This window comes from Parus major, chromosome 3 (genome assembly GCF_001522545.3).
Source record: "Parus major isolate Abel chromosome 3, Parus_major1.1, whole genome shotgun sequence".
In the NCBI taxonomy this organism is placed as follows: domain Eukaryota; kingdom Metazoa; phylum Chordata; class Aves; order Passeriformes; family Paridae; genus Parus; species Parus major.
This window is the reverse complement of record NC_031770.1, coordinates 15,670,293-15,696,023: the sequence shown is the minus strand read 5'-3', so window position 1 is coordinate 15,696,023 and position 25,731 is coordinate 15,670,293. Positions and strand designations below refer to the sequence as shown.

The 25,731-nt window shown below is 43.1% G+C and overlaps 1 protein-coding gene across 1 annotated transcript; it reads left to right on the top strand.

The window, feature by feature from the left end:
• Positions 1-1,036: 1,036 nt before the first annotated feature.
• LOC107202187 (calpain-14-like) lies at positions 1,037-25,523 on the top strand. Its single transcript, XM_033513267.1, has 21 exons — positions 1,037-1,390; positions 3,557-3,626; positions 4,567-4,685; positions 5,287-5,423; positions 6,492-6,666; positions 7,381-7,446; positions 8,798-8,883; positions 10,143-10,217; positions 10,871-11,034; positions 11,712-11,875; positions 12,594-12,605; positions 14,521-14,726; positions 15,268-15,304; positions 16,147-16,209; positions 17,939-17,996; positions 19,733-19,797; positions 20,235-20,303; positions 20,420-20,498; positions 21,601-21,717; positions 22,414-22,469; positions 22,754-25,523. The coding sequence occupies exons 1-21, from the start codon at positions 1,160-1,162 to the stop codon at positions 22,778-22,780; spliced, it is 2,076 nt and encodes a 691-aa protein (XP_033369158.1). The 5' UTR covers positions 1,037-1,159; the 3' UTR covers positions 22,781-25,523.
• Positions 25,524-25,731: the final 208 nt, after the last annotated feature.

Genomic DNA, 25,731 nt, shown 5'->3' with positions numbered 1-25,731 from the left:
ATGAGGGCTCTGTATGGTTGGACAGTACAAGCTGTGGTTGTTTGTTTTCTCACAGGGACTGCTGCTGACCTTCAGCTTCAATGGGAGTAACAACAACTGGTGGCTAACTGAGACCAGCATCCCCGGGTGCCTGGGGCAGGGATTTTGAGTCTCAGAGCTTCCTCGGTGGGGGAGCCTTCCAAATACTGTATCATTATGGCATGTGAACCATTTCTTAAACTTTTTACCCTGGTTGATTTTTTCAGCCCACACTGTACTGATTGTGATCACCTTGTTAGTACTGATGGAAGTGATTTGCCTACTGAGATTTTCTGTGATTTCTCCCAGCAAGGGGTGGTGCAAATGTTTAACATAGCTGCTAATATTAAAAAAAGGCCTAGGACATCACTCTTTGGTGTTTTTAGTGAGGGGATGAGAAACATCTGTCTTGAATGTTACAAGGAAAAAAATACCTCAGCATGCAATTTCATGTGTGAATCTGTGGTGGTTCAGCAAGATGGAATGTGAACTCTTGGGGAAGATCATATCATTTTCCAAAATGATGCAAAAAGGGCAAAATAACTATCATAGGAGTGTGAGCTGTGGCTTTCTAAAACCTAAAGTATTCCACTTTTCTGTTAGCCTTTGGTTTATCTTGCTTTTTCTTTTCTTTTTTCTTTTTTCTTTTTGTTTTTGGGGGGTGGTGGGGGGTGGGAAATCACTTCATGCCAGAATGTGATTGAATAAAGACTGTCATTCATGTTGCAACACATTATGAAAATGTCCTGAAGAGCCTAAAATAGTCCAGAGAGAGACATAGAACAGCCATGTGTATGACTGTAGGGCTCTAGTAAAAGTCAGTGGGGTTACTAATTTTGATTTCACTCAGATCTACAGTGATATTAAAGCCTTGAAAATGCAGTGATAAGTGCTCAGTGAGAACTGGGTGAGCCCCTCCTGGGGATGCCACTGTTCCTACCCACCCCTGCTGACTAAGGAGAAAATTTTAAAAGGCAGGATGAAATTTACTTTTTATACTTACTTTAACTTTCAGGAATTCTTCTGAAAAGACACGCCTCATCCGAGAAAACCAAGAGTTTCCAGCAGAACTGTGCAGTGTGAGATTCCTCCAAAATCCTCAGTGGAAAAAAATTATCCTGGTGTTATTGGATATATCAGCATGCCTTTTCTGCTGTGCTTGAAAAAAAATAAATCACCTGTGCCTTTAGGCAGAAGTATCTTTCAAAAACACACCCCTCCTATCCAGCAGAACTACCAGACTTTGCTGGAGTCATGCTTGAAGAACAAACACTTGTTCACAGACGACACCTTCCCTGCTCACATCAGCTCTATTGGAACAGGAGCACTGCTAAAGAAACTGCCCCAAAATTTACAGTGGAAGAGGCCACATGTAAGTGACTTTCAGTGGGTACTGTGTGTAAGAGGATGTTTACAGATGATAGCCAGCAAATAGTTTTAGCATTGAACAGACTACATTCAGACTTTAATTTAGGTGTACTTTAATGTCTCCAGGGATTACATTTATTGCATCAGGTGTCATTTTGGAAGCTGGAGTACATGGAGTCTCATAATTGCCTTTGAAGCATTTGTTGCACAAAATCATAACCAACCTTGTTCAATTTATATCCAGTAACACTTGGAGCAGGCAGGGAGAGGAGGCAAAGGGAGCAGGGAGAGTTGGTTTCCTTATAGTCATGGCTACAATGATCTCACTGTGATTCTGTGATGACAGATGAGATCCTTTTCCTCACAGTTCAAGATCATGATCTTTTAGAAGATTTCTGAGTTTCTAGACAGTTCTTAGCTGTGACCCCTCTCTCCCATGGACCTCATACTGTTAGGATGCTGGAGGCTGCTACTTTCCCAGAGAGGACAGGTGCCTTATCCTTTTGCTGGGCTGTTTTTTTTTCCCTGCTTAACTGTTTAGTCTATTGCACTTCAAGTAATCTTTCCCCAGCTCTCAAGGCTGAGCTTCTATCACAGACAGTGACTGAGCATCAGTCTGTGAGTTTGTTTTAGTTTTGGGGCCTTTGTTTTCTACTTGTGCTCACATTTCCAAGGCCTTTGCTGGAATTCTGGGCTTAAACTGAATATCACAACAAGAGACACCCAGGTGCAAGGGCTGGTCACAGAGCTTGTTCTCATAACAGAAGGGTAGATAACAGGTGTGGGTGGCCTGGACAGGGACCTGGCATAGTTCGCTAAGGCCTGTTACTAGCAATGCCAGTTCTGCTCTTACTGAGCCAGTGAGCAGAGTATTGACAATCAGATCCTCCTGAAAGCACTGTATAGGATTATGTGAGAATTTCATAATTCCTTTGTCTGTGGGAAATTCTGCCAGGTAATACTAGATAGCATCCAGCTATGTTATTTTCTAGCTGTCATGTTTTGTGAGATTTAAACAATTTCCCAGTAGGATTGAGTTTCTGCAAAGAAAAGGTCAGCATGAGTCTTGGCCACTGCAAAGCCTTTCAAGTGTCTCTCCACCCCTCAAATATTGGTGGAATGGACTTGAAACCTCCTTTGTCTCTCAGTGGACTATTCTTCTGCTCTGCTATGTTTGTTGGGGTGTCCTGTATAGATCCAGGAGTTGGACTTGATGATCCTGATGGGTCCCTTCCAACTCAACATGTTCTGTGATTCTGTGATTCTAGAACTGCCTTGTGAAGAAGACAGCTGTCTACTCTGGATGCCAGACTTTCTGAGCAAAGATTCTTTGAGAATGGATGCTATGCATCCTTCAGTCCCTCTGCTGCAGAGGAGATGCTGAGATTCTGCCATTCAGCCTGCAGGCTTGTAGCTTGCTGCATCTATGACTGATGGCCTGCAAACTGAACACCCAAGCTCACCAAGGGCAGGGCTTGGTGTCTAATTACTGTGACTGCCTTCTGAGGGTTTGCTGTATCTTTGCTACTGCCTGAAGGGGAAGCCAACAGTGTGAAACTTAGCTTGAGCAATTTCTGGGTCATTCAAGTGAAATGTAATTTTGACACTTAGATTATTAAGTTAACACCAGAGGCACTTGTGAAGGGAAAAAATCACCACATTATTTCCCTCTGTACAATTATTCACAGACCTATTCTTGTCACAGCAACAGGAATTCTATAGCAGCCATCAGTCTGTAGCTCAATTGTCAGCCAAGCTGTGGAGATGTCAGCCAGGTTGAGTGAAAGTTTGAACAGTTATGCTCTGCCCTCATAACCTCTTTTGGCTGGCACTTGTGTGGAGGAGCGGGACTGGCAGGTTTGAAGGATGTCTTTTCAGCATGGTTTCCATGGAAAGCCATGGTGATGTATCTGAGCACCAGTGACTTATGCTGGAGATGAAACTCAGCACAGACCAAGCATAAATGTGTGCCCAGGCTTGTGTCAGGTTAGCCAGAGCACATAACAGTAGGTTTATACCTGAGCCAGAACAATTTCTGCTGGGACAAATGATTCTCAGTATTTTAAAAGCTTTAACTTTCAAACGAAATCAGCTCATGTTACTGGCTTAACTCTGTCCTTCTATTTTTTTTCTTTTTCTTTTTCTTTTCTTTTCATTTTGTGCTTCCCAGGCTTTGCACAAAAGTCCCGTATTTTATGCTGCAAATAGAAAGCAGCTTGATCTCCGCCAAGGACTGGTGGGTAAGGAAAATCCTTTGTATAAATATCTAAGTATTCTTACACAGGGTAACATTTTGCATGGAAGTTTGAATGTATAAAACTTGGCATGGAAATAGAAGGTATCCATCTCCTCTCTCCACTTGGCATGGTGTGGATGAAGCAATCATTTACTGGCGTAGGCTCAGTAAATAAGCTGGCAAGCTTTGAGATGGGATTTGAGGCATGAGAAGTGTCTCCACAAGCTGAAATCACCACTGTGTGTTGTTTCTGCCCATGCTAATAGGAAGTGATCCTGTGCTCTTACTGGTCCGTGGTGTTGCTGCTTGACAATTGAACAGAGACCACAAAAGGACTTTATATTTGTACCTAATGCTCAGTGTGAGTGTATTCCCTTCTCAGCCTTACAGTTAGAAAAGTAATTTTATGCCTGTGTTGCCTAAAATAAAATCCTATATTGCCATCTGAAAAACAGGTAGAGGTGGGACTAAATTAGTTTTTAAGTGCTTTATGTCCTTAAAACCAAAGTTTGCTAAGTACAGTCTTGCATGTTAGATCCACTGGAAATTATTTTCTTTTCTGAAAAGCTAATGTTTTCAAAGAAAAATGAAAAAGGTGTTGTTTGGTTTTTTTTAATAGTGTGCCTTTATAGAGAACAGAAAAAAACCCCACACATTGTCAGTAAAACACAGAATGTTTCTATTGACAGTTATTGCTTGCTAAATTTCTTATTTAACCAAACAGTACCCAAATGAGAAGACCATGAGAGAATAATTATAAACCAATCACAGTTTGGTTAAGTAAAGAACATGTCTAGATCATCTAATTTTGTGTGTATGATTTGCTATAATTGTAAAGACATCAGCACAACAGCTCTTCTGCTGAGATCTTGGTGGTGTTGCTGAACTTGGCTGAGAGCTCTCACTTTTCAGCCAACTGCATGTGTCCATTTGTCTTGGCACAGAGAACTGCTGGTTCCTGGCGGCCCTGGAAGCCCTGACGTTCCACCAGGACATCTTGGCTGCAGTTGTGCCACAAAACCAGAGCTTTGAGAGGAAATATGCGGGCATTTTCCACTTCCGGGTACAGCTGCTCCCCCAGATTGCAGGACACCCTCAGATATCCTCTGCTATGTTTTGTGTCACACCCTTAGATAATTTGTACGTGGTTCCCTTCGGTCAGGGGCAAGTGGCCAGAGGGTATCCCAGTTTGGAGAGGAGCCCATCACCCCTCCCACAAAGTAGTGCAGGCAGTGAATCAAGCCACTGAGGAAACACCTCTGCTTGGCTGCTCTCTCCAGCTGCGTCCTGTCCATGTTTTAATGCAGACAAAACTCTTTTTCAAGAGTGGCAACAGTCAGTAGGACCTGAGCACATCAGCTCCAATCTTCTTCCCCTTTGTCCATCTCTTGGTACAACTCTGCTACCCTGCAAATTAGGAATTCCTTCCCCAGAAGTCCACCTGTGGCTAATTTCCCTGGTTACTCCTTTTACACCTGATGGATGCTTTGTTTTCTCCTCTGGCCAGGTGGGGTTGAGGAGTTGGCTCTGTGAGTGAGTCAGCACATCACACTGACCCACAGCAGCTTGTTCTGTGCCCACAGCTAGGCTGTCTTGTCTTTCCTGTTGTTTCAAGGGGAGGTCCCTTCCAAGGGAAACATCAGCTCATTCCTTTCCCCTGACAGTTCTGGCACTTCGGGGAATGGATTGACGTGGTGGTTGATGATCGCCTGCCGGTGAATGAGGCGGGGGAGCTGCTCTTTGTTTCCTCAGTCTATAAGAATGTGTTTTGGGGAGCCCTTCTGGAGAAGGCATATGCTAAGTAAGTGACTCATTTTAAGTTATGCAAATAGTCTCTCTAAAATATGTTGGTTGGTGCCTACGCAGTTTGTTCTTGTTTATAAATGCATCTTCTAGGCCTTGCTACATTTGGAGTGTAGTAGATGGCTCTCATCTTTCTATTATCTCACATAAAAGCTGCCATTGCAGTAGCTGTTATCAAACCAGGCCCTTGAGTTTAAATCCAAGGGTTTAGGTGTGAAAACAGCCCTATTGTGGTGGGTTATTCTCTGAGTGTTATCACTGTTTGCAGTGTATTGGCTGAGGCTGATACCTTCCTTGTAAATATCACAGAGGAATAGAACACCACAGATACACATTTTCGAATGTGAATAATTTCCAAGGCCTCCTTTAATGTATTATCAGTGTAAGAAACCTCCAAGGATTTTAATTTTGGAGGTCTGCTGAAGCACTGCACTTTGTTTTGGCAGATGTTTTTTTTGCTTCTCTCCAGGGTGTTTTGTCTAGAGTTGTAGTATCAGCACAAAGAAGAAAGCAGCAAGGCCTAACTGATAGAGTTTGTTAATGTTTGGCTGAAATAGTCTTTGCAGAGGAGGGAAAAATAGTTAACACTGAGAGAAGGATCACACAAAGGTGAGAATGTTCAGTTATTTTCATTTGGTGTTAGTGTTAGAATGAAAAGACTGGGCCAAGTTGCACTGGAGTGATAAAATCAGATTGGAGACTGAGCTCTCAAGACAGTGTCTCTCAATGCACTATATCTTAGATACAGCACAATGCCTGGTGATAAATTCAGGCAACATTCTCTAAGGCAGAGTTATCAAAGAGTCGTGATGGGCACGTTCTCATTACAGTGCAGTCAGGGATGACAGCGAGTGAAGAATCCCTTTCAGACTATGGCCAATCTTGGAGGCAATTTTGTAGATTCTCCCCTTCCCAAATGCCAAAAATTCCCTTAAAATTAAACATGAGTTACAGCCCTCCTTTTGCTTTTTGCACACTTTTTTTTAATGTTTTCATTGGCAAGCTGTTCTCAACTTGTCATCTGCGACTATAACCCAAAGAATATATTGATGTCTTTTTTTGCTAGACTCTATGGCTCCTATGAAGATCTGCAGATTGGGCAAGTTTCAGAAGCCTTGGTGGATTTTACAGGGGGTGTCAATACAAGGATCAAGCTTGCAGAAGCTCCTCCTGATCTGTGGGATATCCTGACAAGAGCCACCTACAGCAGATCTCTCATGGGCTGTCAAACACACTTAGGGGTGAGCTTGGAGGGACATCAAATGACTTTATAACTAAAAACCTTTGCAGACTCATTTCCCACTTCTCAGCTAGTCATTGTGATTCAAAACATGTCAAAGCTGCCACACATGGCTTTCTGTAGAAGTCACGTCTTCATGTTAAACTTTGCTCATGGCTTGAGTCCCTGATGCTCTCAGCTCTCTGTTATTATGTTTAGGACCTGGTTTATCTATCAAAGCAATTCTATTAAATAGGGACCTACTGCATTTTCCCATTTTTATTAAATAAATTTTCCATTTTTACAGATGGTGCAGTGAGATACAGACACACATGGAATAAAGTTATAGCTAAGGTAGAGAGGTGGGTTGTTCAGAACATGCATTAAAGTCTTGGCTTCCAAGCTTTATGCTACCACCTCAACTGTTGGGAAACTACTTTTCTGAAAATCAAAACCTAACCTCCTGGACTTCCTTAAAGTGAGATGGTCTCTAGCTGAAGAGCCACAATTGAGGAAGGGCCATTAACAATCAGCCTTCCAATTCCAAGCATACTTAAAAATCTGGATTTAGGAGCTTCTATTTATTTATTTATTTATTTATTTATTTATTTAATTTTCAGTTCTCCATTTGCTTTGAAAGCCATTGCTTACAGGAGTACAGGTCTCTGGTATTGCTGTATGAGTAGGGATATAATAAAAGGTTTGTTCTCCTTCTGTTTCTCTTTCTTGTATACAGACAACAAAGGTCCTGAAGAATGGGCTTGTTGTTGGCCATGCCTACACAGTAACTGGTATTAGAAAGGTAAGACCAGCCCAAATGTCCTAGGTCCAGATTAATTTGGATATTAGCAATTTTTATTGCTTTCATGGGTTTGCCCATTGATCAGAGCAACTACAATATCTCCTCCCCAATACTCTGTTCTTAGTCTAAGGCTGAAAGAGACTGTGGGCTTTGTTAAGACTCACATTTAAAGTGTGTCCATTGTACTTTTGAGGCCTTGATGTAAAGGACAATTGTTATGGATCAGTGTATCTCTAAGGGTGGGAATGATTCACAAGACTCTGCTGAGACCATCACCTAGAAACGCACCTTAGCTGTTAAGTATGAAAGGACTGGCCTTTGGGGCTGCTGGGAGGATGTGCTGAAACTTGGGGATGTGCTTTTTACTTGGGGTAAAAAGCCTTCCTCTGAAGGCAGTAGAGAAGCTATAGAGAAGCAAAGGTCAAAATATGAAAAACTGCAGATGAAAATGTGAGTCAGGGGAGGACTAAGGGAACTGAACTGTGCTCCTGTGCAGACAGTGCAGGGAGACCCCACTAATCTGCAGAACAATTGCTGGGAGTCCCCTTAGGATATTTGTCTAGAGGTGAAGGACTTGAAATAATACATTTGACAGAGTAGTTTTTTCATCCTGAATTGGTGGATGACTGTCTTGTCCAGCTTCAAAAGGAGGTTGACAAGGATGGCAAAGACTATGTGGAGCTTTGGACATTTTGGTGAAAGCATGTTCAGTACCTTTAGCAGGAGATACTAGGAAGGGCAGAAGAGATGAGCTGGATGAGGCACATCTGTGTCTCCCACAGGAGGAGGAGCAGGAGTTACGTGTGGAGTTTTTCAAAAACATGTCTGTCAGTCTGGCTCCTCCAGTGAGATGAAGAGCCAGGCAGCCTTAAGGGACTGACCAAACATATGGAAACAGTGTGAAGTCAGCTGTTCTGCTGTGCACTGTCGATAAAGCCCCTAATTGGCCTGGTTCCCTCTGTTTCCACCATGGCATCCCAGTTCAGGAGGCATTAACCTGTGTGGGCACCCATGGCGGGCTGCATTGTGCTGTGCCATTGCACTGGGGTAGGACTTGGCTTTCACGTGAGTACAAAATGAACAGATATAGGAAAGGAAGAGGAATTTACAGTCAAGCCTTTATATTAGGAATCTGTCATGTCTCTGGTTTCAGTTTAGAATGTAAGATGAAGGATCTTAATCTCTTTGTTGTTGGCATTCAGAGTTACATATTCAAATATTTTTATCATCATACTTGCTGGCATCTATGAGAACAAACAAAATTGTTTTTAATATCTGACATAGTACAATGATATAAACCAGATGAGAACTGCTGAAACTTTGATAAGCAGAATGTTACTGTTTTCTGCAGGTGACCTGTCAATATGGACCTGAAAACTTAGTGAGACTGAGAAATCCATGGGGAAAAATTGAGTGGAAAGGAGACTGGAGTGACAGGTGAGTTTAAAAAAGGAAAGGTGTGACACTGAGCGAAGGACAGGTTTCTTGGAGGAAAGATGCTGCCATCTTCAGGCATGAATTAATGTTGAGGGCAGCAGTAAGATAACAGTTGCTTGCACAGACCTTCTGGTGTCAGAGCAGTGACTCCGTGGATTTATATGTCTCCAACAGACAGTGCTGCACTTCACACATGCAGCCTCAATCAGATCAGTTCTACTTTTCCTTTTATTGAATGCAAGAGGAAACACAATAGGAACATGAGATGCTGACCACCTTGCTATGATGTGGAGAGCATGCAAAGGGACAGATAGCTGTGCAGGAGACTCTAAAAAACCCCCATGTTTCAGGACATAGTCGTTTTTCATGGGAGGGCACAGAAAGAGTCTTCCACAGGCTGCAAAGTGTTGGAATTGGGTAACTAGGAAGGAGTCCTCTGTCCTGGCTGCTTGGGGAAGTACAGTTGGGCATGAGATCAGAGGAAACAACTAGTGTGGTAAATGGGCTCTATATTTGCATCTACCTGATTTTTGGGTTTTTGTGTTGGTTTTTTTTTGATTGGGACCCATGAAAGACAATGGTTTGCATTCTAGACCATGGGCAACTGTAAACTTGTGTCCTGTTCCTCTTTGAAATGGAGCATGTTTCTTGCTTCCAAGCTTCACTTCATTCCCTGCACAGGCTGTTTGCTGAGGCTCAGGGCATAGAAAGGAGGGAAGAGTAGAGAGGTCACTGGGAATGTGAATGGCTTTCACCTTGTCTGCAGAGCAGTAACTTCTCTGATGCGTGTCTGTCACATAATGACAACACACCAGCTGTTCTGTTGAGGAGCATAATGAGCAACATACTGCAGGCCTGCCTTTGAAACGACTCCCAGCTGCCTCTTGTGCTGTCCTAGTCATTCATTCATTATGCCAAACACTCTTCCTATTATGTCTCCTTTGACAGAAAATTAACCAATAAAGCAGGTCTAGATTTTTATATTTTAAGTACTTGGAAGCTGTGTGTTCAAGTGAAGGGACTGGCTGATGGAAATGGAACATTTCTGGCTTCTGCTGGAGAAAACTGGAGCCATGTAGCTACATCTCATGGGACCCAGGGTGGTCGTGCAGAGTCTGGTGTGGCTGAAGGCATAGTGGGGGATAAGCATGGAGATATGTAGAAACAGGGATCTGGCCTCTTTTTATAGAGGAAGGTTATGTCATCTGCCTCTAATCTATGGCCACATTTGGTTAGTCACCTCATGTTTTTCCCCTTAGCTCTTATAAGTGGGAGCTGCTGAGCCCGAAGGAGAAGATTTTGCTAAGAAAAAAGAAAGAAGATGGAGAATTCTGGTAATGGCATAGTCTTGCTTTTTCCCTCTCACCAGTAGCCCTGGGACTGCACCTGGAGCTGAAGCAACACATTGCCTCTTAGGGCAAGGCATAGGTGATGAGCTTTATAGCAGCCCATGCTCCTCTCAGCTTGATGCCATGAGAAGCAGTGGCTGTGCAGACATGGAATACACTGTTCTTCAATGCAGGAGTGAGGGAGAAGCAGGACATTGCTAGGTCTCCTGGGACTACTGGAGATAAAGGGCAGTCCCAGGAGCTTTTGTCCTAACTTTTTTAATTTTTTTATTTTTTTTTTTAACATAGCTTCGGGAAGATCTTTGCCTGTTTGTCTGCTAGGTTTCTCCACAGCTTTTGCCACAAGGCGGCAATGTTGCTGCCCCTGTAATTTCACTGCACTTCCTTTGCTGGCAATATTATTTTATTCTCTGTTCTGCTATCCTTTGCTGAAGTTTTAGTCGTGCATTAGCTACTCCTAGATGCTGCTGTGAAAGCAGACGCTCTCTTCTTTACTGCCTAATAAAATATGAGCATTACCATATGTAACACAGAATGGTGCAGCTTCTAAGTTCCCCGCTCCCTTTTCTTTCCATTTTATGAGCCATATGGACTAAACTAAACTGCTGACAGGATGTCTCTTGGCACTCTTTTCCCAGGATGTCTCTGCGAGATTTTAAGATTCATTTTGTAGATCTGGTGATCTGTAAATTAACTCCAGACCTGATGAGCCAGGAAGATGGGAAAAAGTGGATGTACTCCTTGAAGAGTGGGAGATGGGTTAAAGGAAGTACAGCAGGAGGAAGTCTGGGATTCTGTAATGGTGAGGGGTGCTCTTTTGGATAACTCTGACTTTTGGATACTCTGCTGACTCAGTTATCAGCTCCTTATAACCTCTTATAAAACTGATAACAGAAACATGTGCTTCCTGTTTCAGCCTCCGCACAAACATCAGAATTAAGCAGCTGAAGGGCTTTGGCTTCTGATATCACAGAAGATGCACTGCTTGAAAACATAGGGCAGTGGGCTGATTATAGCATGAAATAAGCCTTAGGATCCCAGGATCAATGCTAACACTGATCTACTCTAGGGCATTAAACTTGTCTGTTAAAATTTGCATCCTCAGCACCTCCAGGGAGTGTGTTTTAAGTAAAGTGAATAAAATAGTGTCTCAGCTCTTTTGGGAGCAGAGCAGGTGAAGTCTAAACTCAGCTAGTCCATACACCAGAGGTGAGAGAGGAATAGTGTTACATTTATAAACAAAATAAGCTCCTAGTTGCATATAAGCAGAATTATAGTTCCTTGTTCCTGGGTCTTTGTCCTGTCTTAGTAGTTGCGCTGCTAAACTTGTAAACTGCACCTTAAAATCAAATTCCTGTGGGGTCTGGAGGTCAAGACAACCTGTGACCTATTTAGTCCAATGCCAGGCATCATGTGGGAAGCTGGCAATCAATTTTGTGATGGAAAATGACATCAAAATGTTTTTCTTGTTTTGCTTAGGCAACTTTTGGATGAACCCTCAGTACTGGCTGAATGTGTTGCCAGCTGAAGACAGTAAGAAAAGCCCAAGTACATGCAACGTGGTTATATCCCTCATGCAGAAACACAGCACCAAACACCGGAACCGAGCCCCTCACCTTTTCATTGGATTTTTACTCTATAAGGTGCAAATTGCTTTGCTTTTCTTGCTGTCACCAAACGGGAGAACTTCCAGCCCCTGTAGATTGTAGTGTTCTGCAGGCCAAGAGCTCTTGTTGTTTGCAGGGTGATCTCTGCTCTTTCCTTCTGCCTGTGCCCAGTCTCTTCACACATCAGGTGTAGGCTCCCTCGGGCTCTGTGCCCCCCTTGCTGCCTCACCAGCATGCTGTGTGTCACCCTGCAGAGCAGTGAGAAGTGCCTTTTGCTTAAAAGCACATTGGGATTTATTTTGCTGCCTCTGAGAGTATTTGCAATAGCTGGAAGAGAGTGCCAATAACTTACTTTGGGGCAGGAAGACCTCTGCCCTCAGGTTATTTCCAACCATGGTAAAATTTGGTCTAAAAAGTGTTCCTAATATGAAGTGGAAGCTGCTCATGTGTGCATGCTGCTATGGAAGTTGATATCAGTAGGAGTGAGTTTCCTACCTTCAATTCTCTGCTTATCTGAGTACCTTGAGAGCCACTCTTCTCCCTTGAACAGAGCCACAGGTCTTGTTGCTTCTGTGAGCTTGCACAGTTATGGAGTTGTGACTTGGGAAAGGGTTTTTGGGTGGAGAGAGTGAGGCTTCTGAAGGCAAAGACCCCATATAGATGTATGTAGCTGCTCAGCTTCCCAGGAATGATTTGGCTGTGTTTTGTGAGATAGTCCTGACTGACTGATGCTCTGTTTCTTTTCTTCCTGCAGGTGGGCCTACAGGTGAGTCCCTTGCCACCACTGCTGGCTGTTCTCTGGGGGACCTGGGCTGGTGCAGCTGTTAAGACAATGCTGAATGTGGTGTGTTTGCCTTTGTTCCTTGGCTGATGCTATTTGAAGTGAGTGACAGTATTTGAATTCAGTGAGGCACCACAGCAAGGCACTACTAATGCAGAACCATCCTCTCACTCTACTGAACAGCAGCCATATCAGGAGAGCTCATTGGCCTTGAGAGTGGGCATTAGTTGTTCAGCTTCTGTCCTGGGTCTTCAAAGGTATTAGAAGTAGCATCAACCTTTACCTGATGAGCATTTCATCCCTGCTGCAGCTGTGGGATGGTGCTCCAATTCCTGGCTGTGTCGTGGGAATCAGAGATGCCTTTCTCCTGCCTTTCAGTCTTAGCATTAGGTGGGAAAAGAGCCTGTGCCTCAAAGATCTCCTAGGGACCTCAGGTTCCTGGCTGTCTGATGGTACAGGTGTTTTCAGCTTCTTCAGGTCAGCTGTATTTCTAGCATTTTTTTTTTATCTAAGAGCCTTTGGGACATAAGAAAGGGCCATGTAAGTTAAATCCTGATGTAAGTCCTGATTTTGGCCTTGACCTCAAAGGGCTATTTAAAACAGAGAAAGATTTAGCTCGTTTTGTCTTTAAAGGGCATATCTTCCACTCTGTTACTACTCAAATGAGAGTACACCTCTTAAATGATAACTTTTGCTGGCAAAGAACTAGTTTGGGTATATGGTTAGGGCAGCACAATTGTGTTCCTAGTTACTGTAGACACAGCCTGGTAACCATGGGGTAAGATGCCACTCCTTCCTGACTTTAATTTATCTTGGGCACTATCAGGGTTGCCTTCAGGATAAACTTTCTGGCAGAGGGGGTCTGAGCGTGGCCCTAGCACAGTGCTCTGCCACACCTGAGTGGGAATGTGGCAGCCAGGACTTCAATTTCAGGTTTGTAGTGGTTGCCAAGATCAATACGGAGAGATGGCAAGCTGCGAGCATCTAAGGTATTGGAACTGCTGTCAACAGAGTATTGACTGGAATATAAAAACTTTGAATTTAACATAAGGGGCATGAGGAGGAGTAACCCTGAACCCTTCATAAGAAAGATTGCTCTATTAGTAAGAAAAATACTGGCAAAGGAAGAGGAATAGCATCTCCCCATGAGGCTGCAGAGTAGAATGGCTAAATGTTTTGAGGAACAGCCAAGATCAGAAGGTGACAGTAGTTTTAGCTAGCAGGATTATTTATTTGGCTTGTGTACTGGGCACTCAGTGGCATTGAAATTAGTTCCATGTTGCCTGGATCAACACTTTATCCATCATCCCGTGTCAGAAAAGGGCCTGCAGAGCAAAGAGTGCCAGACAGATCAAGGACACTTGCATGAAGTCAGGACAAGGGCTTAGGTTGCTTATGCAGTATGCTCGGGTCACAAGTGTTCTGAAAAATCCTTTGTTACCAGATCCCTAGTGCAAAGGACAAGCTGGGGACAAAGTATATGGTTCCTGTGGGAAAAGAGGTGCTCTGGCTAGTGAAGGGCAGTCTCTAGAGCAGTTCCTGCCTGCAGTCATTTTGACCCATATGGCAAAGACTTTTGCAAAAGCCATGTTGACAGGAATAGCTTCTTGTCCCCAGTTCTTGCTGCTGTTCCTTACAAGTAGCGTAAGGGTTTTTTTTAAGCTGTAGGAAGCCCAGTCTTTTGTCATATTAGTGTTGGACAAGGATGCTGCATAGTGAGAACTGCCATGTCCTGGGAAGAGACAGAGTACTCTGGGCTCTGTTAGCTGCTTGTGCTGTAAAACAGGCTGAGATGTGAAGAAAGGCTGGCTGTGCCCTGCCCGTGAATCCTCCACACGCCTTTTGCCCATGTGATCAGCTGGGGCAGAACACAATTCTCTTGCCTTTCTTCTCTGAACAGTACCAGGAGAGCAACAGAAAGCTACCCCCAGGTTTCTTCACCCGACATCAGCCTGTGAACAAGCACCAGGTTTTCCTTGATGAGCGGGAAGTAACTCATGACTTCCATCTGGAGCCTTGTGTCTACGTGATTGTCCCATCCACCCTGGAGCCTCAGCAAGAGTCCGAGTTCATCCTGCGGGTCTTCTCCAGGAAGCACGTTCTTCGGTGAGATGCTGCTGCCACTCTGCCAGCACCAAATTCCCTGGGAAAGTCTGGTCTTTCTAGTCTAATGGGGGCAGCATAAAGACTTAACTCTGCACAAAGCAGCACAACCTCTTTCAGAGAAGCTGGCTCTGGATTTCTCCTGCTGCAGGATTCTCAGTGGTTGGAGCACTGGTTTTGGCCTTACCCTTTCAAAAAGTCTGAGATAGGCCCGCACAATCCTTGCAGCATGCTCATGTTTGAAACTGTGAGAAGGATAAGAGATCTTTAGCTTTATAGCTCCATTAGTTTCCCAGGAGTTCCCTGCTGGCAAAGCTAGGATGGTTACTTGTACAGAAATGGTGCTTTGGATACTTCAAATGCCAGCAGCTTTTGGGGTTCTGCGTGGATATGAGGCCTTGCCTTACTGTAGCTGTAACAGCAGAGAAAAAAACACAGCAAAAGCAGGTTGGGGCCCCATCTGGGGAAGGGGAATGACACCTGTTGTGAGACAAACACACAACTCAGATCTGTCCTTAATGTGTCTGCTTTTTTGCATCTCCAGGGAAATGGGTGGGAACACGAGCTTCACCCTCTCTAAGGTGAGTGGGTGTGAGGGGAGTAGGGGGTCTGTGGTTCAATCAACAGCTCTGAATATTGGATTTTTACTGCTGCTCTGCCCTAGAGGAGGGGCTGAGTGAGGATGTCAATGCTTGTGTTGCAGCACTTGATAGCACAGCTTGGATTTACAGACAGAATCCTTGGGACCAAGGGGACAGATGCAATCAAATGTGGGGGAGAGGCAAAACTTCCGACAACTTAGTTGTCCTTTTTGCATACATCTTTTAATGATATCATCTTACTTGCTCTGCAGTCTTTCCCATTCATGGCTTTTTAGATACTCATGGTCCATACTTGTACTTCCACCTATCCCTTTCATGCCTTGAACGTTTTGAAGACATTATGGCACCTTAGTAGTGCTATTGTCATGCAAAGGACTAATGGTTATTTTCAAAAGAACTGTGCATGCGCATCTGCAACTTGTGCTAGGGAATTTATAGCATAGTCTGTTCCCCTGGCATAAACAGGGCCTTTCCTGCTTTCATCTCCTCTGTTGGGCTATATAAAGGATTACAGAGACCCTTCTCTCTTCTTGGCACAGAGTGAGCCCTGTGCTTCACACAGCTTGGGTTGGGGTGAGGGGAATGTTTCTCCCCACTAAATGTCATCTGAGTATTTCTCTCCAAGAAATAGCAGTTCTGTGATATAGGGAAGTATCTTAGCAGTGGGCTGTGTTAGTGATGTAACACTGATTACAGTGGTGGGCAGAGGGTGGAAAGGGCAAAGAATGGGATGCCATTCTGGGAAAGCATCTTTAATAACTTGGTTGGCAGTATTTTTCTTCTGCAAGTTAATGATTTTTTTTTTTTTTGATATCTTAAAGGAAATTGTTGATAGATATGAAGGCAAGATTTGGGAGGATTTCTTCACAAAGCATTTTGAACAGGTAAGTGCTTGCATGAGTAAACTCCTCCAGAGCTATTATGTAGCTCTGTGAAAGTAAAAACATGTGGATGTTCAAGGGAGCTCTGTGGATGTGTGGTGATCAGAGAGGGGCTATGGAGCGGAGGTTGGAGTCTGTACAGTGATGACTCCACACAGCAAATTTGCCTATGAAGCTTAGCAATGTGATAGCATTGAGACAGGCACTCTTCTCTGCACAACAGGATGTCAATGCCTGGAACTTCATGTGGGTGTGACAGTATCAAGAGGCTCAAAAGGTATTAGCAAACTGATGGACAAAACGTCCATAAACAAATGCTAAAAGACTGAACAGGAATGTACCCTCTAAGTTAATTTTTCCAACAGTGAAACAGCAGAATGGACTACCTGGTTAGAAGCTGACCAGGCTCATGTGCTCTTCCTAATCATTAATTCCTGTTGCCTGTACTGGGGACAAAGTGATGGGTTGTGTGGATCCATTCTACCCTTTGGGGCATTCTTACATTCACTGGGAAAAGTTACCTATTAGAGAACACTCCTGAAATACTGAACCTTCAATACATACTTCATCACAGTTGGATGGCAGCTAACCTGCTTTGAGAGGTGAAATAGATATTGGGTGTCCCATCATCTTTTCCCCCTAATTTTCCTAGTGAAATGTGATCCTTGCTGTGAAAGATTCTCTTTAGTGATTTCTCTGGCCTGATTTGGGATGGAGCTGACCATCAGGGGTCCCACTGACTGTGGTGACAGATGCAAGTGTTTCACCTTTCAGAAAAGGTCACTGCATTTATTTAGCATCATACCCTGTATTTGGCAAACACAATTTCACAAAAACAAATTTTCACTTTTAAGAGAATATTTTGAAGGAAGCTGTTTCTTAAAACAAGGAATGCTTTCACTTTTTGCCCCTTGTTTAAGATTTTGGTTTTGAGAATGGTGTGGCTTTGATGTGTTAGAAATTGCCACATACTGTGAGGTGCTGGTCCTTTGCTGTCAGGATGTCCAAGTACACACAGAGGCAGAGGGAGTTACTGCCATTTCTGAAGGCTTTACCCTGCCATGTCTCAATGATCTGAAAGCAGGCTTTTATTTTTGAAGAGTGACATTTAAAAAAATCCTTCAAACAAAAGATTGTCACAGCTTCTAAAAGATCTGTAAACTTTAGTATGACAAGAGAGAGGGGGAGTCTCTGCTTTGAAAAGTTTGGGGAGAACTATTCCAAAGTTTTCTTGTTTTTTTTTTTGTTGTGTTTTGTTGTTTTGGTTTTTTTTTTGTTGTTGTTGTTGTTTGGGTGTTTGGATTTTTTTGGTTTTTTTCTTATTTTGTGGTTTGTTTTCCTGTATGGTGTTTTTTTGGGGGGGTGGGGAATTGCTTGTTTGTAAATGATAAAAGGGGAATGTTTGAAGCAGGTCTCTTGACAGTGTGCTTGATGGGACAGATGGCACCAGGGCTGAAAGGTTAACAGCCTGCATCCTCACTCAGTGGAAAACTGCACTACTGCATTGATCTGTGTTGGAGCCCTGAGAACTTAGCCCAGAGCACACTGCAGCTCTTGCAGGCTCAGAATCTTGTCATATTTAAAGGGAGTATTTTCTGTCGATTTTCACAGTGGCTGGAGTGGGGCCAGAAAAGCAGAGAATGAAGATGGGACATGCTGGGAAAACAAAAGAGGGAGAAAAGTGATTTAATACTTAGAATAAAAAAAAAATTAATTCTCTTCCATATCACAGAATCCTGAAATAAATGCTGTTCAGCTCCAGAGGATCTTGAATAATATATCTTGGAGAAGTAAGTGCTGAGAAATAATGTTTCTGTAAAATAAGCCCTCTCAGAGAAAAGCCTCAGTTCTTGTATCTATTTCTTGAATTCTGGGAAGAGAAACTGGCTTCAATCTGACAGAACTGACTCTTCTGATGCCATGTTAGATTTCCAGAGCAAAAGGATTTGCTGGGCTGTGAATCAGCATGGCAGAAATTTTAAAAGCAGTGCTAATCTAGTTTGAATTTCAACAACTGAAAGAATGAAGGGGGAGAACAAGCATGGATGCAGATTCTTAATTTGGCCTCCAAACCCAGACCTGAGCTTTGATTCTGAAATTGTACCTCACTTCACCCTGTGCCACTTCCTCAGTCTCAGCAGCACCAAACTAGAAGATGTGGAAAGCTTGATCTGTAGGAATTTGTGTGGTGGAGAAGGGTTTGTTGTTACTTTCATGTGCCTGATCCATGCTGCTGTTTCTATTTACTCCTCCCTGCTGTGCACGTACAGGGCTCCTTGCTCTGTGTTTGGGGGACAGGATGAGGTGCAGGTGGCCTCTGTAACCCATGCTTGTGAGAGCCAGGTGAGCTCCAGGCTTGTCTCTCTTGTGTGTGACATCCACTCTGCTGGGGGCAGCCCAAAGCATTCCACAGGCTCATAATTTGGACCTTAGTAACAAACAACACTACCTGGACAGCAGTGAGGCATTGCAGTGGCTGTTCTCTGTGAACAGTGACAATGAAATTACAGATGTAATGATGAATCCAGATTTTCTTCCCAGTTTCTTCACTGGTAACAATCAATATGCAATACAGAAAATACTGTGTCCAGCCATTACAAGCAAAAAAGAGGATGATCAAAAGAGTGATGTGATGCCTTTCTCACTTAAACTGTATTTGATATTATTCTCTTTTCTACAAAGGTGGACAAGGAAAGTTCTTCTGTCTTTGTAAACTGACCCACCAGGTGCTGCCTTATCTGTGAGAAAATGATATTGAACAGGGAGCCTTTACTTTTCATAAATTATTGATTTTAAGAATTATTTAAATATCTTTATGGTACTTGGTTCATATTTACTAATCAGGGCTATTACAATATTAAAACTATTAAAGTATCTTGACTTTCTGCAGGGAAGGGATTGGTGAATTATGATTCTGTCGCTTACTCAGCGGAAGGCACAGACTAACTGTAATCATGATTTGTAGTGAGATTAGAGCTGATTTCTGTTACTCTTCATGTAACTTATATATGAACCAGGAATGCTAAGCTTTGAGGCAGCATCATGTTTTCAGCAGTGCCTGTACTTTTAATTAAATTAACAGAGCTGGCAATGTGTCTGTGAAAGAGAGAGAGAGAGAGAGAGAGAGATGCTTAGTACAAGGGTTTCAATTAATCTGCAGTGCTGTTCCCCAAAGCTCTTCAGGTCAAGTGACTTTGCTCAAGGTCATGCAGTAAATTCTGTTTGGGATTAGAGCTTTGGATGTCCTTTTCCTTCCATTTTCTCTAATAGCTGGAGATAGTGTACCATATTTCATTCTATATTACATGCCTGCAGGGAGCTCATATTGGATTTTCTGAGACTAGTAGAATCCATCCTGTTGCCTCATATTTTTATCATCATAAATGATACATCTTCTCAAGTGGGAGTAAAGTTTCACAAAGGCTTTGGGGCCTGAGCCCTCTCAAGTAAGGGGGAATTTTATGAGAGTCCATTTTTCTGAGAGATGTCCAATGACTCCCCAAAACAATTTTTTTTTTCTCTCCAGATTTCCAGAGTTTTCACCTGAATTTCAGTCTGGATTCCTGCCAGGGTATCTTGGCACTCCTGGATGTATCCTTGTCATGAGTGATACTTTTGACTCATATAATACTTTACCAGAGCATTATTTCTTAGGCCAGTCTGAGCGTTACTGTGATTTCTTTACCACCAGGACATGACCCTGCTTATTGAACTTCTCACCCTCCATAATAACAGTTCAGCTGTGACAGAATGGAGCTGGTTTGGGAAAGGGTTGATTCCTGCCACTTGTGAAATCAGCAGCCAGGTTTCCATTGACTTTAGTGGGAGGAGGATCAAGTCTATTAATAGGCACGTGGACTAAGAAATCATTATCCTCATATTATAATTGCATGGATGTTAGAGTGGCTGCAAGTTTTTGGGTTGTTTGGGTTTTTGGTTGATTTTTTTCTCTTTTAATTTTTTAATATATGTAATGGGTGCTTTCTAATATTTAATTGAGTTGTTTTGACCTTAATTCTCCCACTAAGCTGAATGCCACTGGCACACTGAGTATCCAGGAATTCAGAGTCCTGTGGAAAAGACTGCTTTTCTATTTGGTATGACAGTAATTTCTATGCCCCCTTTCAACATCTCCCTGCTCACAATCCCTTTGGTGTCACCTGTTGGGTTTTGGGTGCTTTAGTTTGTTTAAAAGTACTCCTTCACCCCACAGGAAGTTTTCCAGAAGAGAGACACCAAGAGATCAGGAAAGCTTGACCTTGTGGAACTGCACGCAGCTGTACAGGAGACAGGTGAGCCCACATATTTTATCAAGTCTCATCTTCTTTCTCATGAAAGGTGAAGGAAAAACACAGGGCTGGGAAACATCTTGATAACTGTGTGTAGAGCCCAGGAGGACTGGAAAATATTATAGTTCACATGGTCTTGGCTATCTCTTCTTCCTTCTTTAGCTAGGTCAACACATCTGAAAATTATTTTGCCATGAGATAGGCTGCTCACTCTTTTCTCAGTGTGGTCTCGCACTGAGAGTTGTCTGAAACAGAAGTGTCTGTCTATTTCAGACCCAATTTTTAAATCCCTTCCTGTGTGCTGCTAATTGAATTTTAAAAGATTTTGTGGGGTTGTGGGGATGCAGGAGGCCAGATCTAGCTCCTATTAAATTGCTACCTCTGCTGAAGACGACATCTCAAGGACCAAATCTGGACGAGTGGGACTTGTATGGAGGCTATATCAGTGCCAGACTTCACTAATGCAGTGTCTGAGGCTTGATCTAGAAATGGAAGATGATACATATGGGTCTAAATACCAAGCTCTGTTGCTATTGCTGGGTGTTGTGTGGGGGCTGGAGCTCAATCTTATAGCTTCTTTTGCATGTTTACACCTTAAATATCATTCCTCTTTTTTGTGCATATTCACCCAGTTCATCTGAGTCAGTTAAAGCACAGTGAGAAACCCAGGCAGACCTCTGCTAAAGCAAATTAAAATCCCAGGCCATTAATAGAGAATGCTTTTGTTCCTTGCAAATGCTGCTGCTGCTTGACATTGGGACTGATGCTTTCTGTATGAGCTTCCTCTGGATTTTCATCTCCTTTCCTACCCTCTTGGGAATATTGCTCTTAAACCCAGCTGCTGCTATTACCCTCATATCCCATGAGCAAAAGAGGCCTATTTGTATTTTATTCCAACTCTGGGAGGACAGTAAGTATAGGAAAGCAGACCTGAACCCTTTTAAATTTGGAGAAAATATCTTCATGTATAGATTTCATTTGGGATGGCTAATATTTGATTATCTTAGGCCAGGCTTGAAAAAGAAAGCTATTGGAGAAGGGATGAAGGCCACTCAGTTGTGCCATCTCATTCTGTTTTCCTTTTCTTCCCCCCCATTTTACATAGGCATTTCACTCAGCAATGAAGTCTGTAATTTGATGGCAATCAGATATGGTGACCCTGACTTACAGATCAGTTTTGAGAGCTTTGTTTGCTTCATGCTTCGAGTGGAGATCATGGGAGGTGAGGCTGGCGCTCCGTGTTTGGCCAGGCAAGCTGGGCTGCCAGCTGAGCCATGGCCCCTCTGATGCTGTTCCCACTGGCAGTGCCAAGGTCAAAATTGCAGGACTGAATTTATGAATAAAGCAAGAGTAATGAGTTTAAAGTTAGGGACAGATACAGAGGGGGCCAAGCTTTCTCTTTACCTCCCCACCAGTCCCTTCCTACAGACATCCAAGCTGTACATATCAGAGTGATAAAGCTCTCTGCACACTTGCACTGGCCTTCTGTTGGAAGAGGCAGGCAAATTACAGATGAAAAGCTACTTGTTTTCCATGAAGAAGACAGCCTTGAAATACACCTTTTCCAGGAAGAAGAAAGCTTTGAAATATGTCTTTGGTGGACTGCAGTTTGATGATGAGACAGCTGTGTCTTGGATCATGCTGTAAACACTTAACATGTCTCATAATTGTAATGGGTAAGGTTGGGACCACCAGCATTTTGAGGTTTTGCAGATAGATGGGCAGAGAGTAACATGCCTGACTTTATTCAGCTGCTCCCAGCATTCCAGCCTGCAGGGACCTCTCAGGAACAGAGAAGCTCACATATACTTGAGAATAGCCTACAAACTCTGCCATTGGGATTTTTCCCAAGACAGTGCCTTGGCTGTGATGATCTCTTGGCTATCAAGTTAAGGCTCCTCATTTACTTCTTTTGCAGAGGCCTTTCGCAACTTAACACAAGATGGCAAAGGGATATATCTCCGGGAATCTGAGGTAAAGCCCATTCCCTGACTGTCAGATGCAGGCCCCTGTGTTGCATGTGGCATTGCATGTTTTATTCTGCAGCCTTAGAAAAGGTATCTTTAACTGACCACTTACAGGGAAGGTTACAAACAACAGGAGGTTCAGGCTTCTAAGTCTTCTGCTTTATTATGGCTTATATTTCTTCTTCTGAAGGTAGAATATCTCCAATGCCCCATAGTCCAGTCCAGGTGAGAGTATGGCAAAGCTCTCACAGGGATGGATTATTTCAACCCCCTTTCCATATTATTTTACAGTGGATGATGATGACACTTTATTCTTGAAGCAATGCTGTAGAGGAGGAGACAACCAGACCTGTTCCAGGACAAGGAAGGCTGCCTTATTTCAGCTTTTTACTTCATATGAAAAGTCCTTCCCTCAAGCAGACTTAACCTGATTACCACAGATTTGATGAAGTTTTGCTAATCAATGCATTTGAGTCCTATTTCACTTCAGACAACCCTACTGAGGAGAGACCATTGGATGGCAACCACCACAAGTGCACGGTGTGACACCTTGGAGCATGGCGGCTGAGTTGTTTGGGTCACCTACATCATGCTGATGTAATGCTGCTGTCATAGGCACACAATGTGGCAGTGCCCAGAGGCTGTGCTTGGTGATGGGGCTCTTTAGTCTGGGAGGGAAAAGGCCCTGTCCTGAGTAGCTTGTCACCTGATAGAGAGATCCCAGTTCTGTAGCCGCTAGGCACATGGTAGAGAACTGGAATCTGTGTGCTGGGAAAGTAGGGGTGGAGACTCACAATGAATGAACACTCTTCCCTAGCCCTGACTTGGAAAGGTGATCTGCAAGCATTCAAACCATCTCTTCTGCTTTTATAAGTTAACATAGCCCTATTGAAGTGACCCTAATTTGACTTGACCAAGTGATGAGTTGAGCCTCCAAGCTGTTTGTTGATGATTGTGTATTTATTTCAGAAAGGTGGTAGGTTTTCTCTGCAGATTGAAAAGTACAGTACAGTGAAAAGTAAACGGATCCCATATTGTTTTTAAGTCACCAGAGACTGGCAGGGAATGAATATTCTCAGTAGGGTTATACAGGAGCTGTCTGATAAAACATTTGGATATTTATTTTATAGAGGGTGAGTGTGTGAGTATGTACTTCTAAAGGATGCAGGTAAATGTAGGTTGTAACTAATTACATAGTGCAGCCTGGGTGCACAGCTGTGAACAGTGTTAGAGAACATGGTATAAGAGGGACAATTCACATCAAAATCCATGAGAGAGTTACTTAATGCATCTGTCTGTAGGATCCTTTTGCACTTTCTTACCATTCATTTATTTGGGCTGGAAGTTTCCACGCTAAGTGCCTGTTACAGGTTGCTACTTTGATTTTTCTTTTTTTTTTTTTTTTTCCTTTTTGCATTCCTGCAGACAGCTCAACTGAGGCTCTTTTACAGTGCACAGCCTAGTCTGAGTCTGGGTGCTAAATGAAACAGAGCTCCAATGGGAATGAACATATAATGAAAGACCATACTCTAATATCTTTGTAGGAAGGAGTTATATTAAGCTGTCATAGGAAGCCTTCCCTCTGGCTTTTTGTGACTTTTTAGGTGCTTAATCTCATAAATATTTTTTTCAGAGTGCATGTGAGATTCAGGAATGAGGTAAACTGTGGATAAGAAAGTAAACATGGGCATGACTGAGCTCAGGGATGTGCTTACCACTGCACTGAGGCCTGAGCAACAGCATAAGCATATTTATAGAGGAACTCCTTTGCATATAAGTGTTCCCAGTCAGGAGGCATTAAACAGTAAAAACAACAGCATGCACTTAATTCCCCAGAACAGTCTGTTTCTAAGCAATATCATTTTCATCCTGTTTTTATGAGAAAACTCTTAGAACCAGATAAATAGATGGCTGTGTTGGTACTTGTTTATTACAGATGATATATCTATCATCTATTGGGAGCAACCTGCTGTGGAGTCACAGGGTTCAGGTCTGTGAAGCAGAGCAGGTTGGAGGGAGCAGGGATGCCCCGGGGCCCTGGAGCAGCCGAGGGCTCCGTGTCCCGCTGGGCTCCCAAAGGCTCCCAAACAGGCTCCATGTCCTGCCGGGCTCCTGAGGAGGCTCCATCAGCAGCTCCCCTCTCAACACACATCTCTGTTTCCTTTTGTGACTTGTAGCTGAACATGATGGTGCAAAGTAAATTAGCCTGATTTAATTTGCACTCAGCTCAGCAGGGGATGTTATAAACACTGATTTACTGTGTGCAGGAGCAGTGCTGGAAGAACCAAAAACATTGGTTGAAGGAGCGTAGGTCCTGCTTTTCTCAGTATGTTTTGGAAAGGATGGTCCCTGGCACCCATGGGAATCCAGGGGGATCTGTGTGAGTGCAATGTTCACAGCAGGCTCTGTTGGACATGATGAGAGGGAAATCTGTCAGTCCCAACTGGGTTTTGTTGCACATTTAAGGCTGGGAGTGTGCTGAATGTAGCTCTGCCACAGGCTGTGTGCAAAACTGGTGCAGGACACCCAGTTTCAAATTGCAGTTCATTTTAATGTTGTGCACATTGTTTTTTCTATCAGATTTTGTACTTATTTACTTCATACCTCTTTAATGCAGAGCAATGTAATTGCAGGGAGATTATTTTGCTATTGATTACTTGATCCAGGAAAGAAACAGAATTCATCCATGCCATGAATCACTAAGCATTTGCAGCAATAAACTTTATTGAGCCATGTGACTTGCTGTTACAGAATTGTAAAGAATGCTTTACTGGAATGATTATACCAAACCATGTACAATTCAAACTGAATTATCTGGCTCACAATAAAATGTTTTTGGCAAGGTCACCTACTTGGACACTGTGAAGCTTTTATATTGCTAACAGAATAATGTTTTCTGGGCAATTCTGAAGATATATTACTCCTCATTTACAATGTGCATTGTGAAAAAATGGTCTGAAATGCTGCTGAAGGATGCATTCGTTTGTAACCACAGCATTTATAGGGATGCTGAGCTTTGCAGTGGGTGGTATTGCTCCAGCAGAAATGAAAGAAAAGTGGAACTGTGGCTTGAGACTAGTATTGCTAATAAAAGTCCTTTTTGAAAAAGGCAGGTGCAAGAATAGTAAATAATGTCTGGAGTGGGAAGAGGAGATGGATGGTGAGGTATACTGTAACAATAAGGCTGAGATGAAATTGAAAGGAACTAATCAACCCTTTGCAAACAAAGTCTTCTGCCAGAGCTTATTGCTGCAAATACACACACACGC

What these genes read in the sequence shown, in the direction of transcription:
- LOC107202187 (XM_033513267.1), top strand. Translation starts at nt 1,160, where the DNA reads ATGCCTTTTCTGCTGTGCTTGAAAAAAAATAAATCACCTGTGCCTTTA. An exon ending in CGAGCTTCACCCTCTCTAAG is followed by an intron (nt 15,305 to 16,146) that starts GTGAGTGGGTGT and finishes GATATCTTAAAG; the next exon opens with GAAATTGTTGATAGATATGA. An exon ending in TATATCTCCGGGAATCTGAG is followed by an intron (nt 22,470 to 22,753) that starts GTAAAGCCCATT and finishes ATTATTTTACAG; the next exon opens with TGGATGATGATGACACTTTA.